Raw genomic sequence first — 27,626 nt, forward strand, 5'->3', positions numbered from 1 at the left:
CCTCGATGGCGTAATACGAGATCTAGAGGACTGAAAGCTGGTCGTCCGACGAATCCTGGTCTGTTAATTCTTGCTCTTTGAGGATATGGGACGCTAAGGGGGACGGTAGAGAGTTGGCTGACACAAGGAACAGATCCCTTCGGAAGCTCGGCGTGACGGAGAGAGTGGAGACGAAAAGTAATGCGTATGTTTGGATGGAGAATTGGGTCGAGCGAGGAGGCGGAGATCGCTGCCTTTTGAAGTTGATCTCGAGAGAGAACGACGCAGCTGCTTGATGTCACGCTGGGATTAACGTGGATTCCGTTTGGCGACGGCAGATGGAGAGTCCCTCCCCCTCGCGGTGTGGTGAGAATGAGTTTAAAATTTTCAGACAGTCGGCATCAAACTCCAAACAGGAAGCGAAAGAGCAAAGGAGATTTATTGCGAAAAGGTTCGAATGATGATGTGTGCGCAACCGCAGAGAGTCAAAGAGCGCGAGATAAAGGATCTTGCCAAGTCGCAGGGAAGTATATATATATATTTTTTAAATTATTTTTTTTTTGTTGAGGATGTTGAGAGGAAAGCACCGTCAGAGAAAGCGTAAATGTCGCGATGCAGTGGATAATAGCGAAGAGCGACAAAGGACGGAGACTGCCGTGTATGTATTAATATCTGCCAATGATAACCCCAAAACCACGCATAAAGGTTGATCGATGAAACGAGAGAATAAGGCCAGAGAGTTTCAGGAGCGATTCTCTTTTTTTCTGTCGAAATATATCGGAAACGGAGGGGGACAGTCAGTTCACGACAGACTCGAGGAATTCGCACCGGTTGGCGCCTCCATTCGTGCGCTCAGAGGGATGCTTCCTTCGAGTCAAGTGACGAGGGTCTGACCAGAACGAAGGAGCGGGGTGATCAGCAAGAGCGAATAGGTATTGTATGGCAGGCGACAAAGGAAACAGGAGGAGCAGCACGAGAGAAGGTGGGGTTGTCCAAGGCAAAGAGGGTGTGCTCGGACAAGAGGGTGTGTTGAGCGCAGCAGGATTCGACAGGTAGGAGATAGTAGGGAGGAGGAATGCGCGCGCAAAGAGGACAGCAACGTCAGAAAAAGACGCGACGGACAGAGGAGACGTAGAATAGAGAGAGAGAATGGGTGACTGCTGATGGATAGGACGGAGATAAAACCATAGGGGGAAAAGAGCCAAAGGATGCGATGGAGCGAAGGGAGGATTCGAGGAAGGACGAAGAAAGCGACAGACAGACAGACAGACGAGGCGCGAGGGAGGAGGCGCGAGGACAGGTGGGTGTGGGTGGTGGCGTGTGTGCCAGACAGACACGCCCGCTGCCTCTGGTCGTTGCTCTCCCTCTGTGATGTACTGGCTTCAAATCAGCGCTGAGATAGCCCGTGCCTTGACCTGAGCAAGCGAGAGACAGCCGGTGCTGGGACTGGGACGGGGACTGGGAGGGGACTGAGGTGAGGTTGAAGATGTTGTTCTCGAGGCATTCCTGGCATTCCTCGCAGTCTTCGCTTCTTCGCCACGCGTGGGTCGGACAGCGCGTTCAGTGTTGTTGTGGATGGCCCAGAACGGCTAGCGCGGGCTTGGCGTGGCCCCAACCAGGACTAGTGCGCGGCAGCAATCACGGGAGACTTGAGGGGTACGCGATAACAGATAGCGGTGGCAGCGGGGGAAGAGGTACCGCCTTTGTATCCGCGGCCGGTGGTTCAGGGGGAAACATCACAGGAATATCAGAACTAGTGAGTTAGCTGATAGTTAATATAATCTGAGAGCTATAAATATAAATTAAGTGCGCTGCGTAATGCCCCTGGAATGCCTTCCAGACAGTTCTCTTGCCTGCCATTCCCCCCGTCAGCAATCCAGCCAATTCGAAATGCCAATATTGCCGGCATTAGTGTTGCCTTCTATTGGTGTGATGTGCACCTGTGGCTCGTTCCTGGTTCTTCTTAAGGCAAAACGGCGCTGAGAGAAGGTCTTCATAGGCTGAGAGAGACACCTATGGCTGGCGCAGACTCACACAAGCCCCAGACTCAATGCCAGTTGGTGCCTCAATCCTCCATACATACATTGGAAAAAAAAAAAGATATATCGGCTTGTACCTCTCGATTTTGCAATTCCCATGGGGAAGGAGAAAATGTCTTCATTGGTCTCTCTCTTTTTTTTTTGTTGTAGTTGTCGTCTTTATCTAAAGCCCACATAGTAATTGTTCCAAACCGCGGTTCCCCCAAGCTATATCGATGCAGGAACTCTCTGCGCTCTGCCACTCGGACGCTTCATGAACAGATGAAAGAAAGAAAGAAAGCCTCCGGACGTGGGAATCCCGTCGACCATCCATGGATACCCCGCTGAAGGTAGCTGGGTAAAAACCTTGTTCCGGTTGCTATCAATATCCTACCAATAACCAAGGACTTTAGACGGAGCCAACCCAACCCGAAAGATAAAAAAAAAAGCTGGAGAAAAGAAAAGAAAAAGAGGGAAAAAGAAAAAGAAAAAAGGAAAGAAGAGCGAACATTTCACAAGAGCATTTATCGTTCGTTACACTGACTTGGCTCATTTGCACTACTACTACATACAGCACGGTACTTTGCTTATGTGCCAGATACTTACTGCCCATGGGCTTGCAGCTGTCTCTTGTTCTCCCATCCCTTTCTCTCTCGAGTCTCCTCCGTGTTCAGAAATTATATTATTGAATGAAGGTGCCTGTCTGCTACGTGGTTCGCTTCACCACTTCTCGAATTCTTCATTCCCGGACCCTGAATCTGCATACCCGTGCGCCCGGACTTGAGGATACGAATAGGAAGAAAATGCAAAGCGAGAAAAACGAAATTAAGGAATTAAGAAGAAGCTTTCCGGCGGACTTGTGCTGCCGTGCTTGTGTATTTTATCCTACCCTAGATGCATACGAAGCATGCACGTATGGTTACGAGAAAGAAAAAAAAAGTACTCCTGCATCGTTCTATTCTTAGCTGCAGAAGTGTAAACTGAAGGGAGCAACAGTGGATCTATATACATTTTATCAGAATATGGCACAGGGGCGAAACAAATTAAACATTTTTCTAGGAAAGAAAGAAAGCACAAAATTTGCCCGCAAAATTCACAATTTACCCCTTCATCTCACTTTCCTGCCCCCCCGTTCAGCATGATATCCTGGATATCATGTTGCAGCGTATCAAGAATGGAGTCAGCTTCAGCCTTACTGATCCGATCGCCGTGGCTAAATATCCCCACATCGAGCCCGTTATCTCTTATCGCAACTTCCACGTCGATCCCGGGCTGGGGTAGAGCATATATATGGTTAGCACAAGGAACTTTGCCCCCAAAAAGATAAAACAAAAGAGAAAAAGAAAATAGAACGGGAAAACTCGCTTATCCACGACAACGAACGCCTTTTTTTTGGTTGGGGAGGTTTGAGTGGCTTACCATGTAAATATCTGCATAAGTCTCGCTCAAGCCTGGTTCCAGCGCTGCTTGGTTGGAATTCGGCATTTCTCCAGGGCAATCATCCGACGTGCTGTCGCGGCCAACTTCAACTCCTTCAGCTGCTTGCAACGGCACAATCTGAGCCATCCCCCTTGTAAGCTCTGCAGGGCTATGAACTCCACCCGGTGTAACCGGCAACTTAATGAAATTCACAAAGGTATCCAGTTTCACCCCGGTCCAGTCCGCAATATCGATCAGAGAGACGCATGAATGTTCGACGCGGCTCACCTCATGCAAGTCCCCTTGGATTCTCCGTGCCTGATCGACGATGGACTGCTGTCTGCTGTCTGTTTCTCGTTGGAGGGCAATACGTAGGGGAACTATGTTGAGGGTAGGTGCAATTAGTTCTGGAAGGCCGTCTAGGGAGTGCGAGCGGTTTGCGAGGTAGATTCCGACAGTGAGGTTGTCGGGACTGGTAGTGTTTCTGTGGTCAACTCTATTATTGATGATGGCGGAATGGATTCTGGCATAGATGGCTAAAAAGAGAGCCTGCACGCTGACGCCGTACGATCGGCCGAGCTTCTCCAGTTTGTCAATGTCTTTCACGAGAGATTGGCGGTATTTATGAACCATCTCTGCGTCGATTGGCTGTCTGATTTTTGGAAGCTGGTTTTCTTGTTGTCGTTCAGAATTCCTGACAGGCGCAAGGTAGTGTCTCCAGAAGTTTTGTCGTTCTTGTGGCTTGGAGTGTATATGCTGGTGGATGACTAGCTCTGATATGTCCACTTTGGCATTCTGAGGTTTGGCGCTCGGCCTTGGGCTGGTGCAGAGTTCCGCAAGCATATTCATCATTCTAGGCAGACTGACAGCATCGTACAAGGCATGGTGGATGTGAAGAATCAATATCGTTTCGTCCAGCTGCTGTGAAGCATATAATGTTACTGGTATCTGCTGGCAAGGGCGTGCATCGAGGATCATATTCTTTTGAATTTTCAAACCTTGCCGCCATACGATGGGATTGTTCACCTCCTTACGTACCACCTGTATATAGGGCAAAGACCGTCTTCTCGTGGCGATAAATTGTGTGCGCAAAATTGGAAGGTCGTTGATTAAAGCCATCCAGGCCGCTGAGAGGATTTCCTGAGTTACAATCGCATTTGCTATCCGGTAGAAGAAGCATGGGTAGAAAAGTTGCCCGTTGGAATTCTCATGGACGTTTAGCATATAAACTTGTCCAGAAGTTGCTGGAATAACTTTCTCTACCTCTTGTGTGTTAACCCCATGGGACTGTAGTAGTGACAGTACATTCACCGCTTCCAACATATTTCCTAATATTTTGTCGTGGTCTGGTAGGAGGGCTTCACTTGGCTCTGACACGGCTAATTGAGCCATGTTGGGAACAGTACCAGCCCGTAGCATATCGCTTACGGAAAGTAGGATACCTTTCTTTTTCAACAGTGCTGCCACTTTAATGGCGCTGATGCTATCCAGGCCAAGATGGAAAAGTGTTGCTTCGCGGGTTATTTCTTCCACCGGGATATTAGATATAGAAGATAAAACAGCTCTAATCTCTTGTTCTAGCGGAGAAGACCGAATGGTGGTTGACGCAACTTCACTAAAAGGGTTATTCTCTTCACCCCTGTCCTGCTCTTGAAATACAGGGCTCTGGCAGATCGATATGCCATCGTCGCTGAAATCAATTGTCTCACTGTCAGGGTATTTGATAATGCTCTCAAATACAAAGTTGAGCCTGTCAAGGAGCCTGGAGGCATCAAGTTCTCCTAACACGGTATCTCGACAAGCAACTCGCCACACTATGGAATTTTTAAGCGCTTCCATTTCAACGCGCACTGGGTACTCGACATCGGAAAAGCCACCAATAGACTTATAGAGTAGCTCCTGTAAACACGAATCTTGACGCGGCCGCTTCTGAAAGATGAATAGGGTATCAAATAGACTTTGGCCCCCAAAACCTGCCACTTGCTTGGCGGTTCGAAGAGGGATGTATTGATGCTCGGAGACAGGTACCAATGTTTCTTGAACATATTTTAGCATATCTGACCGGCTCCCGTGCAAGACGATGCGGATAGCCACTGAATTCATCAGCGGGAACATGAGTTGCTCCGCATTTGTATCTGGGATATCTCTTCCCGCTAGTATAGTGCCGAAAACGACGTCGAGCTTTCCCAAGTAGCCACTGAGTACGAGTGCCCAGCATGTTAAACTGAGAGTTTGAAGTGTGATACCCTGATTTTTGCAAAAAGAATTGACATCTGTGATCGGAATATCTAAAGCCTTTTCCATGTGGTGAACATTTGAATAATCCCCCCCAGCATTTATCTGCTTCGGAAATGCAGTTGGGCAAGCACCACCGAGAGTTCCTTTCCAGGATTGCAAGCCCAGCTCGTTTCGAGTCGAATTCAAAATATGGCTTAGAGCTTTGTCGCACGATCCCCTGATATTGGGACGCTGACCAGAGTAACAGGTCGCAATATCCTCATTGAGAAGATCTAATGACCAGCCATCGTACATCGCATGGGGCATTGAGAGAAGCAAGTGCCGTTTATGTCCTTCATTTACTGAGCCTAGCAATTGGACCTTGAATAGCGGTTTCCCCGCCTGAAATATAGCAGTTGCTTTCCGCCGCTCCTCTTCCAATATCGTATCAACAGATCTACCGATCGTGTCGACCACGCTCCAGTCTATTGGTTTCCCAGGGTGGTGAATTAATTGTGCATAGGTAAACGGAAAACGAGGATCAGAGACTTCAGCGAATGAGGTTCGAAAGATCGCATTGGCATCAACAACCTGCTCCCAGGCCCTTTTTAGTTTATCGATGTCCACGTTGTCCTTGATCTCTAGAATATCATGATTAAAGTAGCGATTGAAGTCAGAAGCGACCATCTCAGCGACCATTGCTTCTTGAAGAGGTGTAGCCGGGAAAATACGTTCGATCTGAGCTAGATCGAATCGGTCGTTCTCAAAGTAATTCCGCAGTTCTTGTTCTAGCACCTCCAACGAAGCCTGTGGTTTGACCTCTCCATTCGGTTCGTTTGATTCAATATCATGCAGGATGTTTTTAATGGTCTGGCCGCGCATAATCGCAGTAACGGTCACTCTGATGCCAGCGTTTGCCAAGCGGGAAGATAGTTGGATAGCATCAATGCTATCTAACCCAACTTCAAAAATAGATGTGTTTTCCTGAATTGCGAGAGCATCTATATTGGCAATCGATGCGATCTCTTCACGAAGTCGAGATGCCATGGCCGTCCACTCAAAAGGTAGAAGTGTGAAATTGGAGGTGTAGCCGTTAGTATGCGGTTGAATGTTGTCAACACCAGCACTTCCAATTTTGGAGTTATCCGATCCCTGTGTGGCAAGATTCAGCTTGCTGGACGGATTATCCAGGAAGTCAACTAGCGTGTCACGGAACTGGAAAGTAAGTTGCTGTGCAGCTTCAGTAGTAAAACTGGAAGCCTGTGTCACAAGAGTTACTGCCAAAGAGCCATCCCTGTCCCGCTGCACCTCAAATGCTGCCGGGTAGTCGGGTTCAGATTGGGAAATTATCGGTGACCACAGTGAGCCTGCCGAGTCAACCTTTTCATTGGGTTCCCTTTGGAAGACAAATAGATTGTCGAAAAGAGGGATTCCAGATCTCCGTTGCAGCCATTTCATAATATCTCTGAGAGAGGTGTGTTGGTATTGGAGCGTGGAGATATAATACTCATGACAGCATCTCACCAAATCAGCCATGGAGAAAATTTTTGAACATGAAATATTGCAGGGAAGGGTATTAAACATTGGCCCAACGACATCTTCAGTGTCTTTGATATCGTGTGCCCTGCCTGATACTATGACACCAACAATCGGAATGAACTTGAAATGTCGTTCGAGGACGCGGAGCCAGCATGCTAAGAGTACAGATTGCTCTAACACATCGAGCTTTCGTCTTAATGGCTCAAGCTTCTCTAACTTTCCGATTCCCAGTATTGTGACCAATGGGTCACCTTCGTGTGCGTCGCTTATAAATGGTAGAGGTTTTGGAGGGCCATCAAGATGTTTAAGCCAAAACTCCTTCGCTCCTGGTATTTTGCATAGGGGACCTCGGGCCAGACATTCAATATATGGCGGTGTTTCTGGTGCGCTTGTATGGTCAATATATGCTTGTATAACGATATTTAATAAAAGTGGTAAGGAGTTTCCATCGTATAATCCATGGAAAATATTCAAGCACATCCATCTTGTCCCTGGCCCTATGACGACACCGGCTTCCCAAACTCTCCCAGTCAAGTTTGCAGGTTCACTACACCACTCCTTATATCGGCAGTTGGCGATACTTCCAACTTCGACATCACTGATGGCGGTTGATTCAAACCACGGAAAATAATCTTCTTTAAGGATAACTTGGCAATAGTGGCCAGCCGTTAATGGAAATTTGGTTCGAAGTATCTGAACAGAACTCTGAGCTTTCAGCCACGCAGTTTTGAGGTGAGAAACATTAACGTTCGATGATAACTCAAAATTGAAGTTTGTGAAGTATACCGGCTTCTGGCTTTCAATAAATCGATATATCATACCCTCTTGTAGGGATGTACAAGGAACGACTGCTTCGATGGATGCTAAGGGAGTCCCTAGTTTGCGGGCAGCGATCGTAAGATTCCTATGGGCGAATGCTGTAATCCGCTGTCTAGATTCTTGATACAACGCCTTTCTAGTAAGTTCATTTGCTGCAGATCGTTTCAGTGCGTTGGAAAGTGCCATGATGGTTGAATCTATTTTAGGTTAGTTATTGAGGATAAAAGGAATAGGGGCATACACTTCGCCGCAAAAATACTAACTTTTCATTAACAAAGATGGTTGAGCTTCTTTAAATCCCGAATCTCTCAAAACTCTAGAGAATGAGATGGCGGAAATGGAGTCTAAGCCAAGTTCAAATATGCTTGACCATGGTGAGATAGCAGAGACTTCTACCCCTGTAACTTTGGACACGAGAGCTATTATTGCGCATACATCCTTCGATGGTGTTTGGGAATCGATTCGAGTCTGAGAGGATAGCCGCTGCATCTCCTCCAAAGTAATATTCTCATAGATTTTTTTCAGATGTCTCTGGTCAATTTTATTATTTGCATTTAAGGGAAAAGCGGTTACAGGAAGGATATGTGTCGGAATCATGAAACCTGGCAGTGTTTTATGGCATGCTTGATTGATTTCGGAAAGGATTTTATTCATTCCAGGATCGAAATCGATTCGGCATGTCAACGCATCGGGGTTTTTTGGCGTATTCGTGGTGAAGAATGACACAAGCTGCTCTTTTGACCGACTTGTTTGCTTCAAAACCATCGTAACGACTTCTCCCACCTCCTCTGCAGAATTGGAAATAACTTGGTTGATCTCCCCAATTTCAAGGCGTTGGCCACGAAGTTTGACCTGATCGTCGATCCGTCCAAGAAAGCAAAAACTGCCATCATGGAGAAGTCGCACTAGGTCTCCAGTGCGATAAATCCGTTCACCCATTTCTTTAACATATTGAAATTTCTCTTCCGTGAGCTGAGGTCGGTTAAGATACCCTCGTCCAACAAGGGTTCCTGTCACGCAAAGCTCCCCTACGCCACCCCGCAGGACTGGTGTCGTAGTTCCCGGTTTGCACACAACGCTACCGACATTGTCAAATTGTGGACCAATATTTGACGGTTTGCCATTTCGCGGCACCCGAGGGAGCATCGTGCAGCCAATAGTTACTTCTGTCGGGCCGTATCCATTATATATCACTCCGTATTCACCCCAAGCTTCGAGAATTTCTTGTTTAAGCTGCTCTCCGCCAGTGATAAAAACTCCACGACGAAGTGAGGGAGTTTCTTCTGGGTCAAGCAAGCGTGCCAAACTGGGAGTTAAGTCAATGTGAGTGATCTCGAGTTCTCGAATGGTGCCAGGCAAATCCGCAAATATTGTGTCCCTAGGACAAGCTGTTACACATATTCCAACGCTCCAACTCCAATACTGTTCCAGAACGCTGACATCAAAATGGAACGCTGCGAATTGTAACCACCGAGATGTCTCGTCCCAGTGACCATGGAATAGTCTTTGGAAAGAGAGCATAGCCTGGACAACATTGTCATGTGTTATTTCGCAGCCCTTGGGAGTGCCTGTTGTTCCCGAAGTGTACAGGCAGTAACAGCAGTCCTCTGGTTGTATCTCCTCTTCTAGAACTGGAGGCAGAGAAGGTATACCGTCCAGAATTCCCGGACTATCCAAAATTAAAACAGGCAACCCTTTCAGCTCATTTTTCTTCGATGTCGTGGAAAGCAAAATTTTGGCCCCGGAATCGTTCAAAATGAATTTCTTCCGCGCTTCTGGGGCTCCTGGGTCGAGAGCAACATACGCGCAGCCAACTTTCAATATGGCCAATATCGCAAAATATGCCTCAGGGCATTTATCGAAACAAATCCCTATCAAATTTCCCGGGGAAGCGCCGTTCCTTTGTAGCAGCCTGGCGTATTTATTACTGACCTCGTTAAATTCTTTGTATGTCCATTTTCGCTTGGAAAGCCCTTGTTTTCCAGGGATTTTGGATGCGAACTCGAGAGCTATTTTTGACGGGGATTCTTGAGCTTGTACTTCAACAAATTGGTGCACCAACTTAACGGGAGACGAAATTCTGGCTTCCTTCGCTGCAACGGCTGACAGAATGTCCTTATTCTCCCCGTTTGTAAAGCAAACGCAGGGTGAGTCGAGGTAGGAAAGTGTATCGATTAACAGATCGTCAAGCTGTCTCAAGAGAATTTCAGCTTGGGGTTCTGGTAAAATATCGGTCTCAAAAGTGAGTTGGAATTCGAGCTTCCCATCTCTAAGTATTAGCTCGATTGAAACTGGATACTGTGATTCATATTAGCTCCAAATATGTAACTTCTCCTGACAAGACAGAGCGAACATTCTTACATTAGTTCTAGCATCTTCATCATAAACTTTCCAGATATCATTCTGAAACGTGGTCGTATGTTTTTGAAATACAAATATCGTGTCGAAGAGCGAAGATCCAGATCCTACCAGTTGATGAATCTTTGATAATGGGGTAAACTGGTATTTTACCAATGACACATCTAGCTTCATAACACGTTCTAGTAGGTTTCTATTAGAACCCTCGATAATGTATGATGAAGGAACGGTTGTAAGGCACGGGAACACAGCTTTTTGTGCATCTTCGAAGGTATTTCGCCCAGACAGCACAAGCCCAAATGTAACTCTGCTCTCTCCTGTGTAGGATGCCAATATTCGAGCCCATGCTACTTGCCCCGCAGCCTGAAGGGTGACACCGGCATTTCTGCAGCCCTCTTGTAAAGATTGGAGCGTTTTGGAACACGACTTAATTACCACACCTACCCGCTTCTCTTGATGCAGTGGGCCCATATCGGGGAACTTTGTGATACAAAGGTCCTTCCCGAATTCCTTCCAGAAGGTTTCACATTCCAAATCATTGTATACCTGGTTACTTGCAGATATGATATAATCCTGAACTGGTAAAATCGGAATCACTGGATCTAGCACCTCGCATTTCAGTAATCTAGAAAGATCACAAACAAGCAAATTTAGGGACTGCGCGTCGTACAACGAATGAAGAGCAGAGAATTGCATTAGTACATTCGATTCACACTGCTGTATTGATACATGCCACGGCGGTTGATGAAGGTGTAAGAAGGCTTTTTTTGAGACTTCCTTTCTACCTGACAATTGTTGATCTCCTTTAATTGTCAGGTTTGCGTCTTCAGCCCATGGAAGTCCGAATGTCTCACTTCGGTAAGTGATCGCGGCGAAGGGAGCCTCTTCATCACGAATGCTAGTGAAACCTGTTCTAAGAATGTCATGAATTTCTGTTACGGCAGTCCATGCTGCTTTCAGAGTCTGTAGATCAAGGGAAATATTTGATTCCAAGATTATATGATTAAAATACAGCTCACCCTCGGAGTTTGTAAACAGAGCCAACATTCCTGATTGTGCAGGTGTGCATGGACGAATTGACTCAATACATTTCTCCGGAACGTCGATTTGCTGGCAAACAGTTTGCCAATGGCGGGCTTGAAAGGACATGAAGTCAAATGACAAAAGGCAACTATCGTCAACCTTTTTCTCTCGCACGAGGAGTGATGCAAGCTCGCCTACAGACGGGTTCTAACATCTTGTTAGCATAGTGTCGAAGGAAAAGAGTCAATTCTAAAATAAGAAATTACCTCAAGAACGTCGCTCGCAGTTATTTCGTATCCGAGAGCTTTAAATCTAGCAGATATTTGCACTGCATTTATACTATCGAGCCCTAATTGGAATATCGTGGTGTGAGGTTTAATGTGTGTGTGTGCGATATTCGACAGGGTCGATAGCACTTCCTGAACTAATCGGATCTGGAGAGAACTTTTACCAGAGCATAAGCTCAGTTTCTCACCTTCACCCCAGCTAGGCCTCCCAGTCTCTGCAGCTAGTGTCAGATGTCGGCGTAATTCGTCTACAAAGGATGGAAGGCCAGGATCAAGAATACTTGAATCCATCGCTCTACCCGACGGGTAGAGGAGTACATTTTGAAGAGAAGCTGAGAAACTGCGAAGCATAATCTTCGTATCTTCTAGACCGAATTGTGCATCATCGTAATAAATAATTAACCTCAATGTATCAGCCTCATCGTTTGGAACAACCTCACAGACAAGGGGGAAGTCCATGTCTCCTTTTTCTTCAACCAACTCCCATATTTTATCATCCAAGCGGTGAATGCTCTTTTGTAAAATAACTAAAGTATCGAAGAGGTGGGAATTGTTGTGGCCGAATTTTGATTGTAGATGGCGAAGAGAAGTTAGTTGATAGGGCATAACAGCTGAATTGTATTCCTGTAGATGCTTAGCAAGGCCTATGTTCATTGTATTCGAGTTCGCTTTAATTCGAATGGGGAGCGTATTCAAGCAAGGACCAATGATGCGCTCCGCTCCGTCCACAGGGATGCTTCGACAGCTGAACACGTTTCCGAAACAAATGTCGGGCTTTTGTGTGTATAACAATAATAGTTTTGACCACGCCGCTTGGACAAGGGTGAGGAGAGTCACCGAGAGATCTTTGCAAGCCCCCATAACTTTACTCAGGGGAGTGCCAAAGTCATCCTCAACAGTCTGAAATGTCCTTGAGGTACTATGATTGGCACGATTTTGAGCGTCAAGTAGGTGAGAAGGAGAAAAATCCGAGAGAAGTGGCTGCCAGAATTGGTCAGCTTCTTCTATATCCACTGCCACCATCTGCTCAAGGTATAGATCGAAAGGAACTATCTGGGGTAAGGGTTTCCCAGAAACATCAAGTTCAACTTCCTGTAGAAGTAGTGACATAGCTTCGCCATCATATAGCGCATGATGGATTATGAATAGAAAAAGCGTTTTCCCGCTTTCAGCTATTCGAAGCACCGTCAATAAATAGGGTAGAGTATTTTCTTTGCCCTTTGCGAGTTCACGCTTTTGTTCTTCTATATGGCTGTCGAGCTCTTTGATCGTCGTACTGATCTCATTCCAAGGCAGATTGACCGACTCCAAAACGATTTGCGCAAAGGAAAACCGAGATTGACCCGTGGAAGCGAAATAGGAACGAAGAATGTCGTGCCTCTGGACCATGGAGACCCAAGCGTTCCTTAGTTTCCCAACATCCCTAACCTCAAAAAGGAGGTGATTGTAGTAAGCCGTGGAGTTGCCGATGTATTTTCGCAGAAGCATCGCTTCTTGCAATGGTGTGCATGGCAATATTTTTCGAATCAGGCACCCGGAACCTTCGGCATTCTTCCTTAATTCTTCCACAAATTCACGAGAAAATAATAATCCGATATTTGGCAAGCATTTTTTCTTTGTTAGTTGAGAACCGCTCCTTTCAATATTCCTGGACAGGCGATACACGGTGTTATATTTCATAATTACCGAAACATCTACCTGCCCAAAACCATTCAGTTTGAGATGTCTTGACAAAGATATAGCTGAGATTGAATTTAGACCCAGGCTGTAGAATGAGGTGTGAAGGCCGATATCTGCCTGTGAAACTAAAGTAACTTTGGCAACAGCCTCTGCGACTCTCATCTCGGTGTCTGAGAATTCACGTTTATCACTGAGAGCTTCAGTCACACAAGAACACAATTGTAATGTTTCTAGATTTAACGTTCGGAAATGCTTTAGCAGTTCCAATTTATCAGTCTTTCCGGATGTTGTTATTGGTACCCTTCGGATAGGGATGAGCATGGACGGAATCATATACTCTGGAAGCCGCGCCCTGATGAGATCAAATAGTTTTAGTATTTTATAGCGATTCTCACGGGCTGTAAACTTATCCCCATGGCTTAATGCTGGCACCCAGAAGCAGACTAGTTGTTGTTGTTCGTTAAGTGCATCTGTGGTAATGAATGTGGTGCAGTCTATAACTTCCGGGTCTTCTAATATGACACGGTTAATCTCGCCCAGCTCAATGCGCAGACCCCTTAACTTAACCTGATCATCCCTACGGCCAGTAAATGCCAGTGATCCGTCAGGAAGCATGCGCCCAAAATCACCAGATTTATATACTTTTCCGTACTGAGGGTGGCAAATAAATTTACTGCATGTGAGAGCCGGCATGTTGAGATATCCGGTACCCTATTGGCGGTAAGTAGGTTGAATGAAGTATATCAAAGTGTAACAACTCACAACTTGATCACCACCAAAGCAAAATTCGCCGACAGCACCTCTAGGGAGTAATGAAAATCCCTCCTCCCCTGAAATCACGAACGCCGAGGTATTTTTAAAAGGTGATCCAATGTGATTTATAAAGTCGGCTGGCTTGAGATTGGGCCGCACAGTGCAAATATTCGTAGTCTCGCTCGGGCCATAACCTGTCAAGGATAGAGTTAGTGACACGAAAAGCGAAGGGATTACAGAAATTACGAGAATCTACCTTGATAAATGCCCCTGCCAGCCCATGATTTAAAGACCTTCTCAGTCACTGCCTCTCCAGCAGTAACTAAGAATTTGACTTTCGGAATGTTGTCAGGGTTAAGAAGCGATGCAACGGTCGGGGTAAGGCTAAGATGGGTAACACCCATGGTCCGAATAGCCTGTTCTATATCTCGGAATAAAATATCATTGATTGCTGAGCATAACGTCAAGCCCGTAGATAGCGAATAAAATATCTCAAAAGCGGAAACTTAGACTTGTCAGTAGGGACAGATGGCTGGGTGGGAACTTCGCACTGATTAATAACTAACCATCAAAAGCATGGGAACAGGCTTGGAGGAATTTCGATCCGGGGTGGGTTGGGTATATTTCTGATAGCACTGCTATATTGCTTTGCAAGTTACGGTGTGTGATGAGTACCCCCTTTGGCTTTCCTGTGCTCCCTGAGGTGAAAGTGCAATAGGCCACTGACGAATCGGAAATGGGCACTTCTGAAGGGGTAGCTGGAAAGTCATGAAGCGTGATGGTATCTAGAGCTACGATTTCCGTGCCCCGTATTTCTCGTAATTTGAGTGACAGAGGGGAATTCGTGATACAGATCGAACATTTCGCCTCTTCTATGATTGTATTAACACGATTAACCGGTGTCTGTGGAGTGATCGGCACGTAACCACAACCGGCTTTGATAACGGCTATTATGGCAATATAAAGATCAATGGACTTTTCAAGGAATATAGAAACGAGGCTATTAGGGAACAGTCCACGGGAAAGTAAGTAATTTGCCAATTGATTTGAGCAAATGTCCATGCCACGATAGGTAAGTTTTGTGATGCTTGCTGTACCCAATGCTGGATCAAACGCATCCAAAAACTCAATCGCGACTCTTTCTGGATCTGACTTGGCCAACTTTTCCACTCCATCTGCTAGGCCTGGCAAGGCTGTCTGTTTGATATAATCGGCGTTCTCGATAGATAAAGTAGAGCTAGGCAAGCGGCTGTTAATAGCTCGCAAGAGAGTCTCCGGAGAACTGATAAAGATTGACACGATATGCTCCATTTGGAGAAGGAAAATATCGACTTGGCTGTCAGGAAGGATCGACTGTTGGAAGTTGGCCTGCGCAGAGACATACTCTCCTTCAATTGTCAACTCAAGTGACATATTGAATTCCAAAAAATCTCTGGATTTAACCTCTCGAATCAGCTCTGAACGCGCTTTCTCCCCACTCAGAGTCTCTTGCCAAACAAATATACTATCGAATAGAGGAACGCCGGAGTCAATTCCAGAGCCTCGTTTTATATCAATCAGAGGTAAGAATCCATGCTTGAGGGAATTGCGATTCAAGTTGTGAATTGCCCCAATGAGATCGCGAACGGTGCGCAACTGGTCCAAATTAATTCTCAGAGGGTTTGTTACCATGCAAGGCCCTATAATGTCTTCTATGCCAGCTATCGGAAGCATACGTCCAGAAGCGACGGAGCCAAAAACAGTATCTGAATCTCCTGTGTATGAGCTAAGGAGGTAGCTGAAAGCAGCTTGGAATATTGCCTGCCGGCTAACTCGAAGGTGTTGAACTGTAGCATCAAGATTCTGCACCTCAATGCCAAGGAATCGTTGAATGGTTCGAAGGCCAACTGGAATGTCGGATGTGTCCTGGAAATTCGGCCAGGTGGTCGGTTTGATGCCTTCCATTTGCTCTTGCCAGTAGTTGATAGCACTCTCTCGATCTTCAGTGCTAATATAATTCAAATAGTAGTCAGTAACTAGCCGATATTGCGGCCGCAAATTTAACGTTCGCGAATATAAAAGGTGCTCAATATCGCTGAGAATTTGATCCCATGACCACCCATCGTACACGGCATGATGGATGTGAACCAGTGCATGAATTCGGTCATCTATCTCTGTAAGTTCAACATAAAATGGATTCAGTAAAGGATATTCATGGCTGGATGAGTCGTGTTTCAATTCTGACACTTCCTGGACCTTATCCCCGCCCAATTTGTTCCAGATCACTTGAACATGAGAATGGTTAGGGTAATCGGTTGGAATAAAACTAGACCGAAGTATCTCGTTTTTCAATCCGATCTCGTAGAAAGCGTGCTTAACATCATTTATTCGGATGCTTTCATGAAATTGTAATTCTATCCAATTCAAATATGCTTTCGGATCACGCATAGTTTCCGAGAGCATGGCCATTTGCACAGGGCTGCAAGGAACGACGTCCACAAAATCTGTTAAGTACCCATTTAATTTGAGGGAATCGAATGTCGCATTCACGACGCATTTCCAGTTGCCAGACTCGAATTTCCCCGTTATCGTCAGAGGATCAGCGTTGGATTCGTGGGAGCGGGCCGCAATTCCCGGGATGGAGTCCGCTTCTAGAATTCCCAACACGTCAATGTTTATACCGGCATTTCGCAAAACGGATGCCAGTTTAATTGCTTTAAGAGAGTCGAGGCCGGCTTGAGTTAGGCTAGTCGATTTTCCAACGCTTAAGTTTAAAACATCTTCAACACATGAGGCTATTTTCCTCTGCATTTGATCATCGAACCCCGTGGTATCTGTGCGTTGCAAGTTTCTCCGCTCAGAATAGTCGCGTTCCAGAGCTGCATTATCGATTTTTCCCGATGGAAGTCTGGGGAGGTTATCCAGGAGCTCGACATCTCCAGGGATCATAAATTTTGGCAGCCATTTGCGGCACACCTGAATTATATTTGTTATTCCCGGAAAAGTTTCATCCACAGATACAAAAGCAACCAAAGTGTTTTCCAGTACGTTCACCACTGCGCTTCGAATACCAGGAACTTTGTAAATGATCCGTTCGATTTCGCCAAGCTCAACGCGTTGCCCCCTAAGTTTTACTTGGCCGGTCGATATTCTTCCTAAACATTCCATTTCTCCGGATGGATGCAGCCGGGCCATGTCACCAGTGCGATATATCCTTCCGTACCTTCCAGTAACCAAGAAGGCTTTCTTAGTTTCCTCTTCGCGGTTTATGTAACATTCTGCAAGTTGCGGACCACCGATCGCAAGCTCTCCAATATGACCAATCGGAAGAATCTCGGGTTCATCACTATGATTGGAATCAGGAAATTGTGGGGATACAATGAAAGTGGACACTGTCTGGAGGGGAACACCAATATTCCCAACACGAGATTCTGCTGAAATATTTGGTGCAAGGGTACAATGAATTGCTGCTTCTGTTGGGCCATACATTGCATAAAGGATGCCATCATTATTGGGTGAGGATCCGAATTCGTCAACCACTTTCCTTGTTAACATCTCCCCAATCGTTAGCAGCACCTTTAAACATGGGGCTGCAGATCTTCTCTGGAGCAATTCCCCTGCCACAGTTGGGGTGAGCTCGGCTCCATCCACATCCAGTTCTGTTATAATTCGCGGAAGATCTCCTAGCATTAAATTGCGGTCACATCCGACAAGAGTAGCGCCACGAAACAGTGGGAAAATGATCTCAAAAATGGACACGTCAAAAGTTGGTGAGGCAAATTGCAAGAATCTCTTGAAAGGCGGGATCCATTTGTCATGAGCAAGCAATGATTGAGTGGCAGCACGATGCGAAACAGCAACCCCTTTGGGAAGACCCGTAGAGCCAGATGTGTATTCCACATACGCGATGTCATCCGCATCTATTTGAGGAGCTTGGAACCTGTCAATATTTTTGGCTTCTATATCAACATCTTCCGTTATGATAGTTTGGATATGTCTGTCGAGATGCTCCAGCCTGCTAGCCAATGACCGTGTGGTAACGATGATGTCTGCACCAACATCATTCGCGATATACTTGATTCGCTCGGGAGGTGCATCCAGGTTAAGGGGGCACACTGCAGCGCCTGCTTTCAATATCGACAACCAGGCAATATAGAGTTCGATAGATTGTGGCAATAGCACCGGTATTACGGGATTTCGTTTGCATGAACCAGTGAGTGATTCCAACGCATCTGTCAGGCGCACAGTCAATGCTGTCGAGTTGAGATGAAGCAATTCATATGAAAGAGTGCTCCTGGTCTTATTCCCATTGAGGAAGTCTATCGCCAAGTCATTTCCGCATCCTTCAGATCGGACAAGATCGTGTAGAAGTGATGGTCCAGGGATAAATTCAGGTGTAGGGTTCAAGATGGAAAGATAGGGCCCGTCATCGGAGGATTGATCTTTTAGTTGACACTTTAGACGATTACAAATAATTGATGTCAATTGCCGGGCGATCTGTGTGAGATAACGGGCGCTTGTGCATCCTGTCGATATGATATGCCCACCGGATTGCTTGGGATCGTATGTCACTGCGATCTTGCATCCAGGTGGAGGTGATGTCAACTGGAAACCCCGTTAGTTGATTGGGCCTAAGAGTAGAGAGAGTGAGAGGTGACTGTTATCTCTTGCATTTGCAGTAAATATTCCCGTATAATTCCCATGACCTCGCACATGCGTATCCAAGCACACCTTTTGGAACGTTGCCGTATTCAGATCAGCCTCGATGGGCTGACCATCAAAGCAAAAGGTCGGGCATTCATGGCCAGTAACGGACTTAAGCAGGGAAGCCCATGAAAGAATAAGCACGTCCACTACCAATTGGCAGCGTTCAACCCTCCAAGCGATAGTTATACTGCGTGGTACCTCTTCCTGGCCATAGTCAAGGTCAGGGAAAGTTGTATATCTCCTGCCCAACGTGGGATCCATGGCTTCCCACGTAAGTGCATGCGTAGTATATTGATATTAAAAGAGTATATATATAACGCAAAGCTGCTATTGGGACAAATATATGCATCCCGAGGCAATAATGTATCATCCGCTTGCAGTTCTTGGCGAACGCGGGGCTTATTGAACGTCCTCAAACCGACAAATAACCTCGCCGCTTGAGATTCGCATGCTTTTCAACAAAGGATTAGAGGTCTCAGACCGCAGGAAGGGCCACAGTTCCTTGAAAGAGGATATTGTCTGTGCTGCTCGCTTATGTACCGGGAGGCGAGGCCCTGAGGCATTTTGTTACCACCAATTGAATAAAAATAAGTGCATGGAAGGAACCGGCGCATGGCACGGGAAATGCAAAAATACCATGCCATAGAATCGACAATTAATGCCATACCGTTTATGTCATAGTATGGGGTTCCACTTACTTGACAGTCTGCGAAAACCGGCAAAAATTCAATGTGGGTTTCGAAACTCGATAAACCCATGTCTGTCCACGCGGGTACGTTTTCCTCAGGGAAGAGGGAGTATCAGTCACGACATCCCCTTAGCCCAATGGCATGAGAATACAATATTATTTAAAAAAAATTTCGATAGAAGAGATAGTATCTAAATGGTTGGAACACATTTCGGCTTGCTGACGGATATCTGGTTTTTGGGTCAGGGAAAACCGGTTCCACCACACTTTTCCATACCTCCCCTAACACACACTAGTTCAATTTCAATCCTCCTCTACTTGCCGCGGATAATGGGGTTTGTTTTCTTCTACATTCCTCGTACCCCCACCCAACCCCCTCACATAATCCCCAATTCTAACCCCCGCAAGTGTTGAAAATGGCTAGAGTTAGAGGGTGTGAGCGTAGATGGCGTTGGTCAAATATCTTGGCTCATAACCCTGTTGGCTGAATGTCGGAGGCCCCACGGATCTAATCTTATCTATCTTATCTATCTCTGCAGCCGGATCTTCATCCACCAATCGCCCCAGCAAGTTCAGGGAAGCTGCTTTCCATTCCAAGGTTGCTTTCCCTCAGCCAAAACGCCACCATATATGTTCACATGGTGTATTTGCGCAAGTACTCAACAACATGGAAACTTTACTAGAAAGCTGCGTGACATTCCAGGCGTAGTGTAACGTAAGATATAAACTCTAAGGCGCTGGAAGGGACAGACCAGACAACCTCCGTAATGTAGCCGGGAAAATATATATTATTATTATAATTTGTATAAATCAATCACCCCACCAATTCGCCCAAACCACTCGTCTGTACCGTCAAGCCATGTAATTAAAATACGAATACATCAGCGCCATCAAATCTATACAGCGTCTTCGCCCGCAACGCTCCGGTATACCATACCGGAACCTGCCCTACTGCCTCCGGTCCGCGTCATAAGCGGCATATCGAATAGACGAGAGTAATTTACAGTTTCACCGCCCAACATCGCACTTCCTGTATCCCGCTTGCCGAAATACGGCTGACTATCGCACCAAAAATCTTTGCAATTCGTAACAACGCCACGCGAAAAGGGGTTCCTGGATCGCGCCCCACCGCGTCGATCAAGGCCATCTTGTGCGGTGGCTACGAAGGTATCTAGACCCAGCAATTTCTTCCATTGAGATAAACAGCCGTGGTCGTGACGGAGGGGAGGGGGTCGGCGGTGTGATGGTATTGTAGTTGGCGGGATTGCTGGGTTTGGCCCTTGGCCCGTCGCGGAGAGGCCACCAATATCGGCTGAGGCTGTGCCGGTTGTAATGGCAGAGGTAACGGCTGCTGAGGCTGAGTTCGCGTAGTCTAATGTGTGCCCGTGCATACTTTCGTAGGTGGTCTGGTTGCGGGATATCTGGACAAGTTGGACGACACACAGCATGCTCACCCATATAAGCTGGATACTGATCCATATCGTGAGGATGATGGTGAAAGTATCTCGACTGAGGATATCGCAAAGAACTGAGGAGAGGATGTTGCATTCAGCATCGGAACGTGCGGGAATTAAATCGATATCTGTGACTTCGTGAGTAAGTGTTGTTTCTGCGTAAACCACCCGCCATCTCTCCTTGGTTATCAGGACTTACGAGCCATCACTAATTGTATAAAGAAAATAATGCCAATTTCCATGCTAAAGATATACAAAATAAAGTGGCGCAAGTTATTTGCGCCAACGCAATTATCGATCCATGGGCAATGGCTATTTTGTCACGCCCCAGCAGGTTAGTCTAAAAGTGGCTCTCCTGAATAAAATCAGGGGCTTGAAGGATATATACTTACTGGTCATGCTTAGACACACAACGCTTACAACGTCTGCAATGCTTGCTGCGTAACGGCTTCCTAATCATGCAATATACACAAAAGTTGTCTTCGTCAAATTTCCAGACATCAAAGAGTTGTGTTATCGTATCCCTCTGTTGATTTCTGCTTCCTAGCTTAGGGACAAACCCGGGATCTTCGAGCATTGCGAGACCATAGAAATATGTAGTCAAGCCAAAAAATATTATGAAGAAAAAATTTAAAAACGGGTGTGATGAATATGTATCTATGGTAAAATATTAGCCATCAAAAATTCTCGAATCAAATGGCCAATATTTTTAGGATCTTACTTGGTAGCACCTTCAGGGCCCAACGGACTCCGACCCAAAATAGAGATCCCGCAAAAACGCCTGCTAGGAGGGGCTAGATCTACGATGTTAGAAGCTGATTTACAATGCAATCCAAACGTCGGGGAAGTGAAATTAAAGGAGTAAACGGCAAATATGCCCGGCTCCAGGGAATAGGCATACCGTTCTATGCAACACTCTATACTCTGAGGGCCCGAGATTTGCAACCCGTTGCGCAATCCACTGCATGCCGAACACAATCCCTAGGGTAAACGGAATACCAATATATATAACCGTGTTGCTGAGAGTGAATATTGAAAAGAGTATGACAAGGAATGGCCAAAAGAAGAAAAATTTCGACGTGAACCGCTTTGTCCGTGCTAGGGCTGTCAGCCCGAAAGGAAGCATTCGAAGGTTGCCTTCTCGGTCATAACCACATTCGTTGAGTGCGCGATACCACGCATGAACTGTTTTCATTTCGGCCGCTACTGTCGCAGGCGTCTTTCCGTCTCGCGTCTTCGCAAATCGGTCCGCGCCATACTCGATGATCTTCTGAACGCACGCCGGGGAGCCCTTCACCAATGCCCAGTGTAGTGGAGACAGTCCCCCTTCGTCCACAGCGTTTACATTTGCGCCCCACCGTAGAAATAGATCCACGCAGGCCGGAAAACCTTTGTATGCTGCCCACATCAGACCAGTGTGACCCTGGGGATCTGGCGAGTCGACGGGGATTTCTTGGTGTAGGAGGAGGACGAGGAGGAATGCGTTTCCATCGATGGTGGCAAGATGTAGTATGTTATACCCTTGGATATCGGTAGATAGAGGGTCTGCGCCGTGCTGGAGTAAAAGGTTCACGATGTAATAATGGCAGCGCTGAGCTGCCCACATAGCCGCCGTGGCTACAGACTCGCCGCCTTTCGCATTTACGTCGGCGCCGGACTCGAGCAAGAACTTGCAAAGGGCATACCGGTTGTTTATTGCCGCCCACTACAGACACCAGAAGGTGAGATGAAAACGGTTAATGACCAATCCATTTTTCCACTCAAGCCAATTGACGAAAGAGGCGCGGGGGACATGGAGTACTCTATGATAAACTCACATGCAAAGGAGTAATACCCTCTTCATCTGCATATCTGGCATTGAATTTACCGCTTTCGAATAGCTTTTGTATGGCCGCTATTTCTCCCAGTCGAGCCAGTTGCATAATATCCTCCTCGATGGGGAGAGATGGTTTGGGGTTGCCGCTGTTTCCATCTTCGGGTTTGATATCCTTCAGCTCTAGCTCATTTTCCCGCGTCGACAGTTTTGGAGGCACAGCTGCCGCCTTTCCGGTTGTCAGCGATGTGGAACTAGAATTTCTGTCAATAGAGCTCTGGGCATCGCGAGATGTTGATGAGGAGGACATGGCTCGGCCCTGGGAGGCTAACTTGAGACAGACGTTGGCGCTTGGGGGGGGAATGCGCCGGGTGGAAATCAGACAGCGTTTGGTGTTTGTTCCTCAGTTGAGAAATTCAATCATTTAGCCATTCCAGGGGAACAAGAGAGAAGGGAGAGTCAAAAGTTCTGGTCTGGCAGGTGGAAATGAGTCTAGCTTTCTTGCATATGCGCCGCGGCGTGATCCAGCAATTTTTTTTCCCCAAGGCTGATATGATCACGAAGCGGGTACGAGATCCGTATCCAGCAGCCCCAATGCGGTTTAGAGCAGGGGAACGAGACGCAGTCAATGGACACCGTTATTCAATTGTGAATTCTGTTGAATTAACTACTGTTGATGTTTAGTTATTACATTTATTTATCTTTTTAGACAGTATCTACTACTAGTTTGCCTCTCCCAACAGCTGTCTGGTCGTTTCCAGCTTTCCAAAAGACGCGCTGTAGAAGTTTTCACATGGCCTGGCTGACGCAGAGGACATTGATCTCCACAATTGAGACTGAAAGATTTCTTGCTGTTTGGCGCCTCGTATTCCCCAACCAGCACCAGGCCACAATAATCGCGAATCTCAAGGAGGCTGTCAGTGTCAACACGCCTTGGACGAAGATTCTCTCACCATCATCCACGAATTCTAGGCCCCGAAAGCTGCAACAAATTTGACGAACTGCTTTTTCCTTCCCAAAAAAAAAAAAAAAAAAAAAAGAAAAAAAAAAAAAAAATACCAGGTGCTAGTATGTACAGATCTGTGTGTATAAATATAATATGTACCACAGGGTCTTATTTACCGTGACTCTTCTCGATATGCCTCGATCTCATGAAACATCATCTCGGCATCAACCCTCAACTCGAAATCCATCAAGAAGCTAAAGCTAATCTCGAGCTTCGCCAGCTCCCGCTCCGTCACTCCTCCAACTTTAGCAAACCGTCTGTGTTGGTAGCAGAGATCCTCTACAATTTTCGCTGCTACCCGCAGTCCACCTAGAACGAGCCGGTGCATGTTGCGCGGAGTCACATATATGATTTTCTCCACAATCGCCAGGTGCCTGATATATTGGCTTGTAGCCAGATACACGGCAGTTGACATGGGGCAGTAACGATGGATTCGAAGGAGGTAGTCTGCCAACGATATCGGGGAGATCTGCTTGCAGTAAAAGCTCTTGATTAATACCATTGGACAGAAGGTATCGAGATGTTTTGCGCCCGTTCTCGGGTTGGCGTTTGATAATAAATTGTCGGCACTTGGGAGGTTGGCGCAATTATCATCCGTCGTCTGGGATGCGATGATGTTTCCTCCTGTTGGTGGCGTAGATGAGGGTATGTCGCCAGTGAGTTTGGCTAAGTTATTAACATGGGCGCAAAGAATCATCAAAGCTGATTCGGGAGAGAGGCTAAATACTTCATCGTAATGAGGCGATTTGACATCAGCAGGACTAGAGGCTGCGGGATGGAGGGGCTGCTTCGGTGAAAGAGAGAGTCGATTTGTTTGCGCAACTAGATCAGTTCTCTTTCGGCCTTCTAGTTCCTCGCTTCGTCTGTTCATTCTGAGGAATTCTTAGCCTGTAGTAGGCTTCATTGACACTTCTTTGCGAGCTTATTCCATATCAAGGCGGGTTTTCTCACATAGAAAGTATCATGATTTGTTGTGTCTTATTGTATGGTGAAAATCTTCTTCCTGGGAACGAGACTCGCATTGTCGAGCGCTTGTCAGTCTCTATTAAGTGATCCGAAGGTTCGATAGGCAGATATATCTGCAGTCGCAAATATCAAAATGGATGGATCTGACTGAATGTTCAAATGAGAGTTCTATCTCTCATCTGGGATACTTCAACAGGCATCAACAATCTTAATTCAGCCTTAGGTTTCCATGTACCCATCCACAATTAAACTTTTACCCCGAAATGCACGCCAGAGACGGGTCCGAAGAGAGGATGCACAAAAGTTAAAAAATGGAACTCAGCGCGAAGTGTCGGTTTTATTGTATTTTTAATCCACGTTTTCAGAAGGCTGCTACACTGGGGAGAAAAAGTTGCCAGAGAAGGAATTAGCAAGGACAATCAAATCAAACTGCAAAACAGGATATACCATAACAACAACAGATTTGACTGGTGCGTTAGACGCACTCGTTCAGTGGTCCAATCTCTCGTGAAACCTGATTCCTGATTGTATATATGTATAAATTTAGCGTCCCAGAGGAGCGCGGGCGGCGGCCTCCCGAAGGGCATGGGGACGTGCTACGCTAGAGAGATTTCTGTCTATATACAAAAGGGGCGGAAACAGGATCCAGATGGCAACTCTTGAGAGGACTCAGTGCCTTGATTCCTGATTGAAAGGCAACATCTCACATTTTCATCCGAGGGTCCTGCCCATTGGTCACGTGAAGTAACAACAGGGGGAACGAATAGGATGTTGGGGGGATTGGGTTGGGTGATTCGTACCCTCTATACCACCACGGCGCTGGTGGTGATTGAGCTCTTTTGCCCTAGTGGCCTAATATAGGATTGCTATTGTTACGCAAACCGGTGGAAAATTTGGGCTCGCAGTCCTTGCGTGTGGGCAGAAACAATAGTTTAGGAGTTTGTAACGCCTACTCCAATATGGCTCAAGAAAGGTCTGATGAACCAAACCAGGTATGAAAGAATGGAGGACATGGGAAATATAATCGATAGGAGTATGATAAAGAAGGGGAACGGAAGGAAACTAGTATCAATAATGATTTCCTCGAAAACGAAAAACTATTTCTCATCCCCATCTCTCCATAAACTTCTCCTGCGCCTTGTCCCCACCATGCAAGATACCAACATCAAGCCCATTAATCCCTTTCCGGAGCACTTCAATCTGTCTTTCCAATGCGTCAAGTTTCCCATCCTGCGTACCGTCTACCATAGCAATTTCGAAACTCGAATCCGCATACAGGGCGGAATGCAGTAACTGAGCAGCTTGGTCAGCTGTTCCCAAGTAGAGAGAAAGAGGGGACTCGGCGGTAGATTGCAGATTTTGAAGCATTTCCAACATGTGCTGCTTCTTCTCATCAAGGGCCATTGACGCATCATGTGTTAAGCCGCTTTCCACGAGATCGATAGTAGAAACCCCGAGTCGCCGGAGGAGCTGTTCAAGAGCTTTTGAGCCATGATCAAGTGGAAGAGAAAGTGGGCTTTTTTGATCAGTATCTTTAGGCGTCGAGGGCATGTATGATAGTCGAGACAAGCGTTTCTGTGGTGTGATTGCTTTTCCCGTCTGTCTCTCTGATTGTTTACTTTCCTGTTCGCAGTTGTATTTTGTAGCTAGATAGTTCAACACCGTTTGGTGCGATTGCCGGTAATTTAACTTCTCGGTTATTCGTTCAGTGGATTGAGTTAAGTCGAGTATAGTATCAAAAATCTAGGTTGAAAATTAGCCTTCATATTCATTTCTTGAGGTGTACGATAGCAAATGGTGCAAATAGAGAAGGGATACGAACCCGCTCCAATTGCTGTTGAGAAGTCGAACGAGCCTCCGCTCCGCTACTCTGAAGAGCGCGAAGTATCGGAACCTTGAATTCCTGTTGAGTGGTCATTTCCGAAAGAATTTCGATTTCCGAGTATAATGAGTTAATCTCTTCCTGGAGAGTCGCTAATGCTTCTTCGTCGCCTTCATCTATTCCTGGAGCGTTGCTTTGCAAATATTCAATATATACCCGATCCAATCGCGAATGGACTTCCTCAACAAGGTATCTGGAGAGCTTCGCAGTTAGCTCGGTAGCCCGTGCAGTAAGCTCTTTATCAGCAGTGTCTATTTGAATTATTGACGCCATTTTTTCCAAGCTCTGCAGAGATTGGTTATCGTCTTTCAATTTGCCAGCCAATTGAGGGAGCAATGTATGAGCTTCGGTGGTCAATAAGGACTTCATTGAGCTGAGAGTCGTCTCAAAATCGTGGGTGAGGTCTTCAACCTGCAAGAAGCCATCAGTGTGATGTATGCATGACGTTTATCGGTGGTGAAACTGTACCGCAACATCAATCTGTTGTTTCTCCAGCGCGTGTTTATTTTTCCATTGGGCCCACGCCTTCGCTTCTCGTTGCCGAGAGTGATTTCCGTTGCGAATCTGGGATTTAAGCTCTTTGCATTGCAGCTTCAATGTCTCCGTTTGGTGCTCAACGGCCGCGGTCGAAGCCTTGAGTGATCCAATCGCTTTGCGTATTTCATCATCTAGGAAAGGTTTTGTTGATGATATTTCTTGGCCATGCAGAATGCCTTTGAGGGATCCAGTTGCTTCGATTTTTGTATACCTTTAATAAAAGGAATCCCAGTTAGCAAGAGTTTGGTTAGAAGCGAGATTTTTTGTTTGTGAGAGGTTTAAAACGTACACGGTTAATTCTTCTTTTGACAGAAGCGTTTCTGGAGTAAGATGATTTTCTATCCATTTGCAAGTGTCGGCATCTGCCAGAGCAGCATTAATGTCATCACGTTTAACAGGAATACCTCGTTCCCTAAAAGCATTGGCGACATTCTCCTGGAGTGATATTTGGTTGTTTTCCATGGTTTGGTTCGTCCTCGCCAGGTGCTGTTAATTGTACACG

At 46.2% G+C, this 27,626-nt stretch overlaps 5 protein-coding genes across 5 annotated transcripts; 1 reads left to right on the forward strand and 4 right to left on the reverse strand.

The window, feature by feature from the left end:
- Positions 1-591: 591 nt before the first annotated feature.
- On the forward strand, positions 592-1,946 carry HCBG_04659 (uncharacterized protein; the record flags this gene model as incomplete). The annotated part of the gene is made up of 5 exons (XM_045431708.1): positions 592-637; positions 777-1,003; positions 1,151-1,279; positions 1,650-1,735; positions 1,787-1,946. 5 exons carry the CDS (start codon positions 592-594, stop codon positions 1,944-1,946), a joined length of 648 nt encoding a protein of 215 aa, XP_045288261.1.
- Positions 1,947-2,958: 1,012 nt separating this feature from the next.
- Positions 2,959-19,039, reverse strand: HCBG_04660 (nonribosomal peptide synthetase; the record flags this gene model as incomplete). Its single annotated transcript, XM_045431709.1, has 10 exons — positions 2,959-2,998; positions 3,115-3,269; positions 3,417-8,188; positions 8,255-10,289; positions 10,353-11,579; positions 11,639-14,050; positions 14,102-14,286; positions 14,349-14,597; positions 14,659-18,676; positions 18,803-19,039. The coding sequence occupies 10 exons, from the start codon at positions 19,037-19,039 to the stop codon at positions 2,959-2,961; spliced, it is 15,330 nt and encodes a 5,109-aa protein (XP_045288262.1).
- A 1,210-nt stretch (positions 19,040-20,249) lies between these two features.
- Positions 20,250-23,274, reverse strand: HCBG_04661 (palmitoyltransferase akr1; the record flags this gene model as incomplete). Its single annotated transcript, XM_045431710.1, has 5 exons — positions 20,250-21,048; positions 21,120-21,232; positions 21,313-21,577; positions 21,920-22,625; positions 22,738-23,274. The coding sequence occupies 5 exons, from the start codon at positions 23,041-23,043 to the stop codon at positions 20,363-20,365; spliced, it is 2,076 nt and encodes a 691-aa protein (XP_045288263.1).
- Positions 23,275-23,522: 248 nt separating this feature from the next.
- Positions 23,523-24,610, reverse strand: HCBG_04662 (cyclin; the record flags this gene model as incomplete). Its single annotated transcript, XM_045431711.1, has 2 exons — positions 23,523-23,715; positions 23,856-24,610. The coding sequence occupies 2 exons, from the start codon at positions 24,608-24,610 to the stop codon at positions 23,523-23,525; spliced, it is 948 nt and encodes a 315-aa protein (XP_045288264.1).
- Positions 24,611-25,809: 1,199 nt separating this feature from the next.
- Positions 25,810-27,586, reverse strand: HCBG_04663 (uncharacterized protein; the record flags this gene model as incomplete). The annotated part of the gene is made up of 4 exons (XM_045431712.1): positions 25,810-26,448; positions 26,528-26,998; positions 27,056-27,335; positions 27,414-27,586. The coding sequence occupies 4 exons, from the start codon at positions 27,584-27,586 to the stop codon at positions 25,810-25,812; spliced, it is 1,563 nt and encodes a 520-aa protein (XP_045288265.1).
- Between the last annotated feature and the right edge of the window lie 40 nt (positions 27,587-27,626).

The sequence above is a fragment of the Histoplasma capsulatum genome (assembly GCF_000150115.1).
Source record: "Histoplasma capsulatum G186AR genomic scaffold supercont2.5, whole genome shotgun sequence".
NCBI classification, from domain to species: Eukaryota; Fungi; Ascomycota; class Eurotiomycetes; order Onygenales; family Ajellomycetaceae; genus Histoplasma; species Histoplasma capsulatum.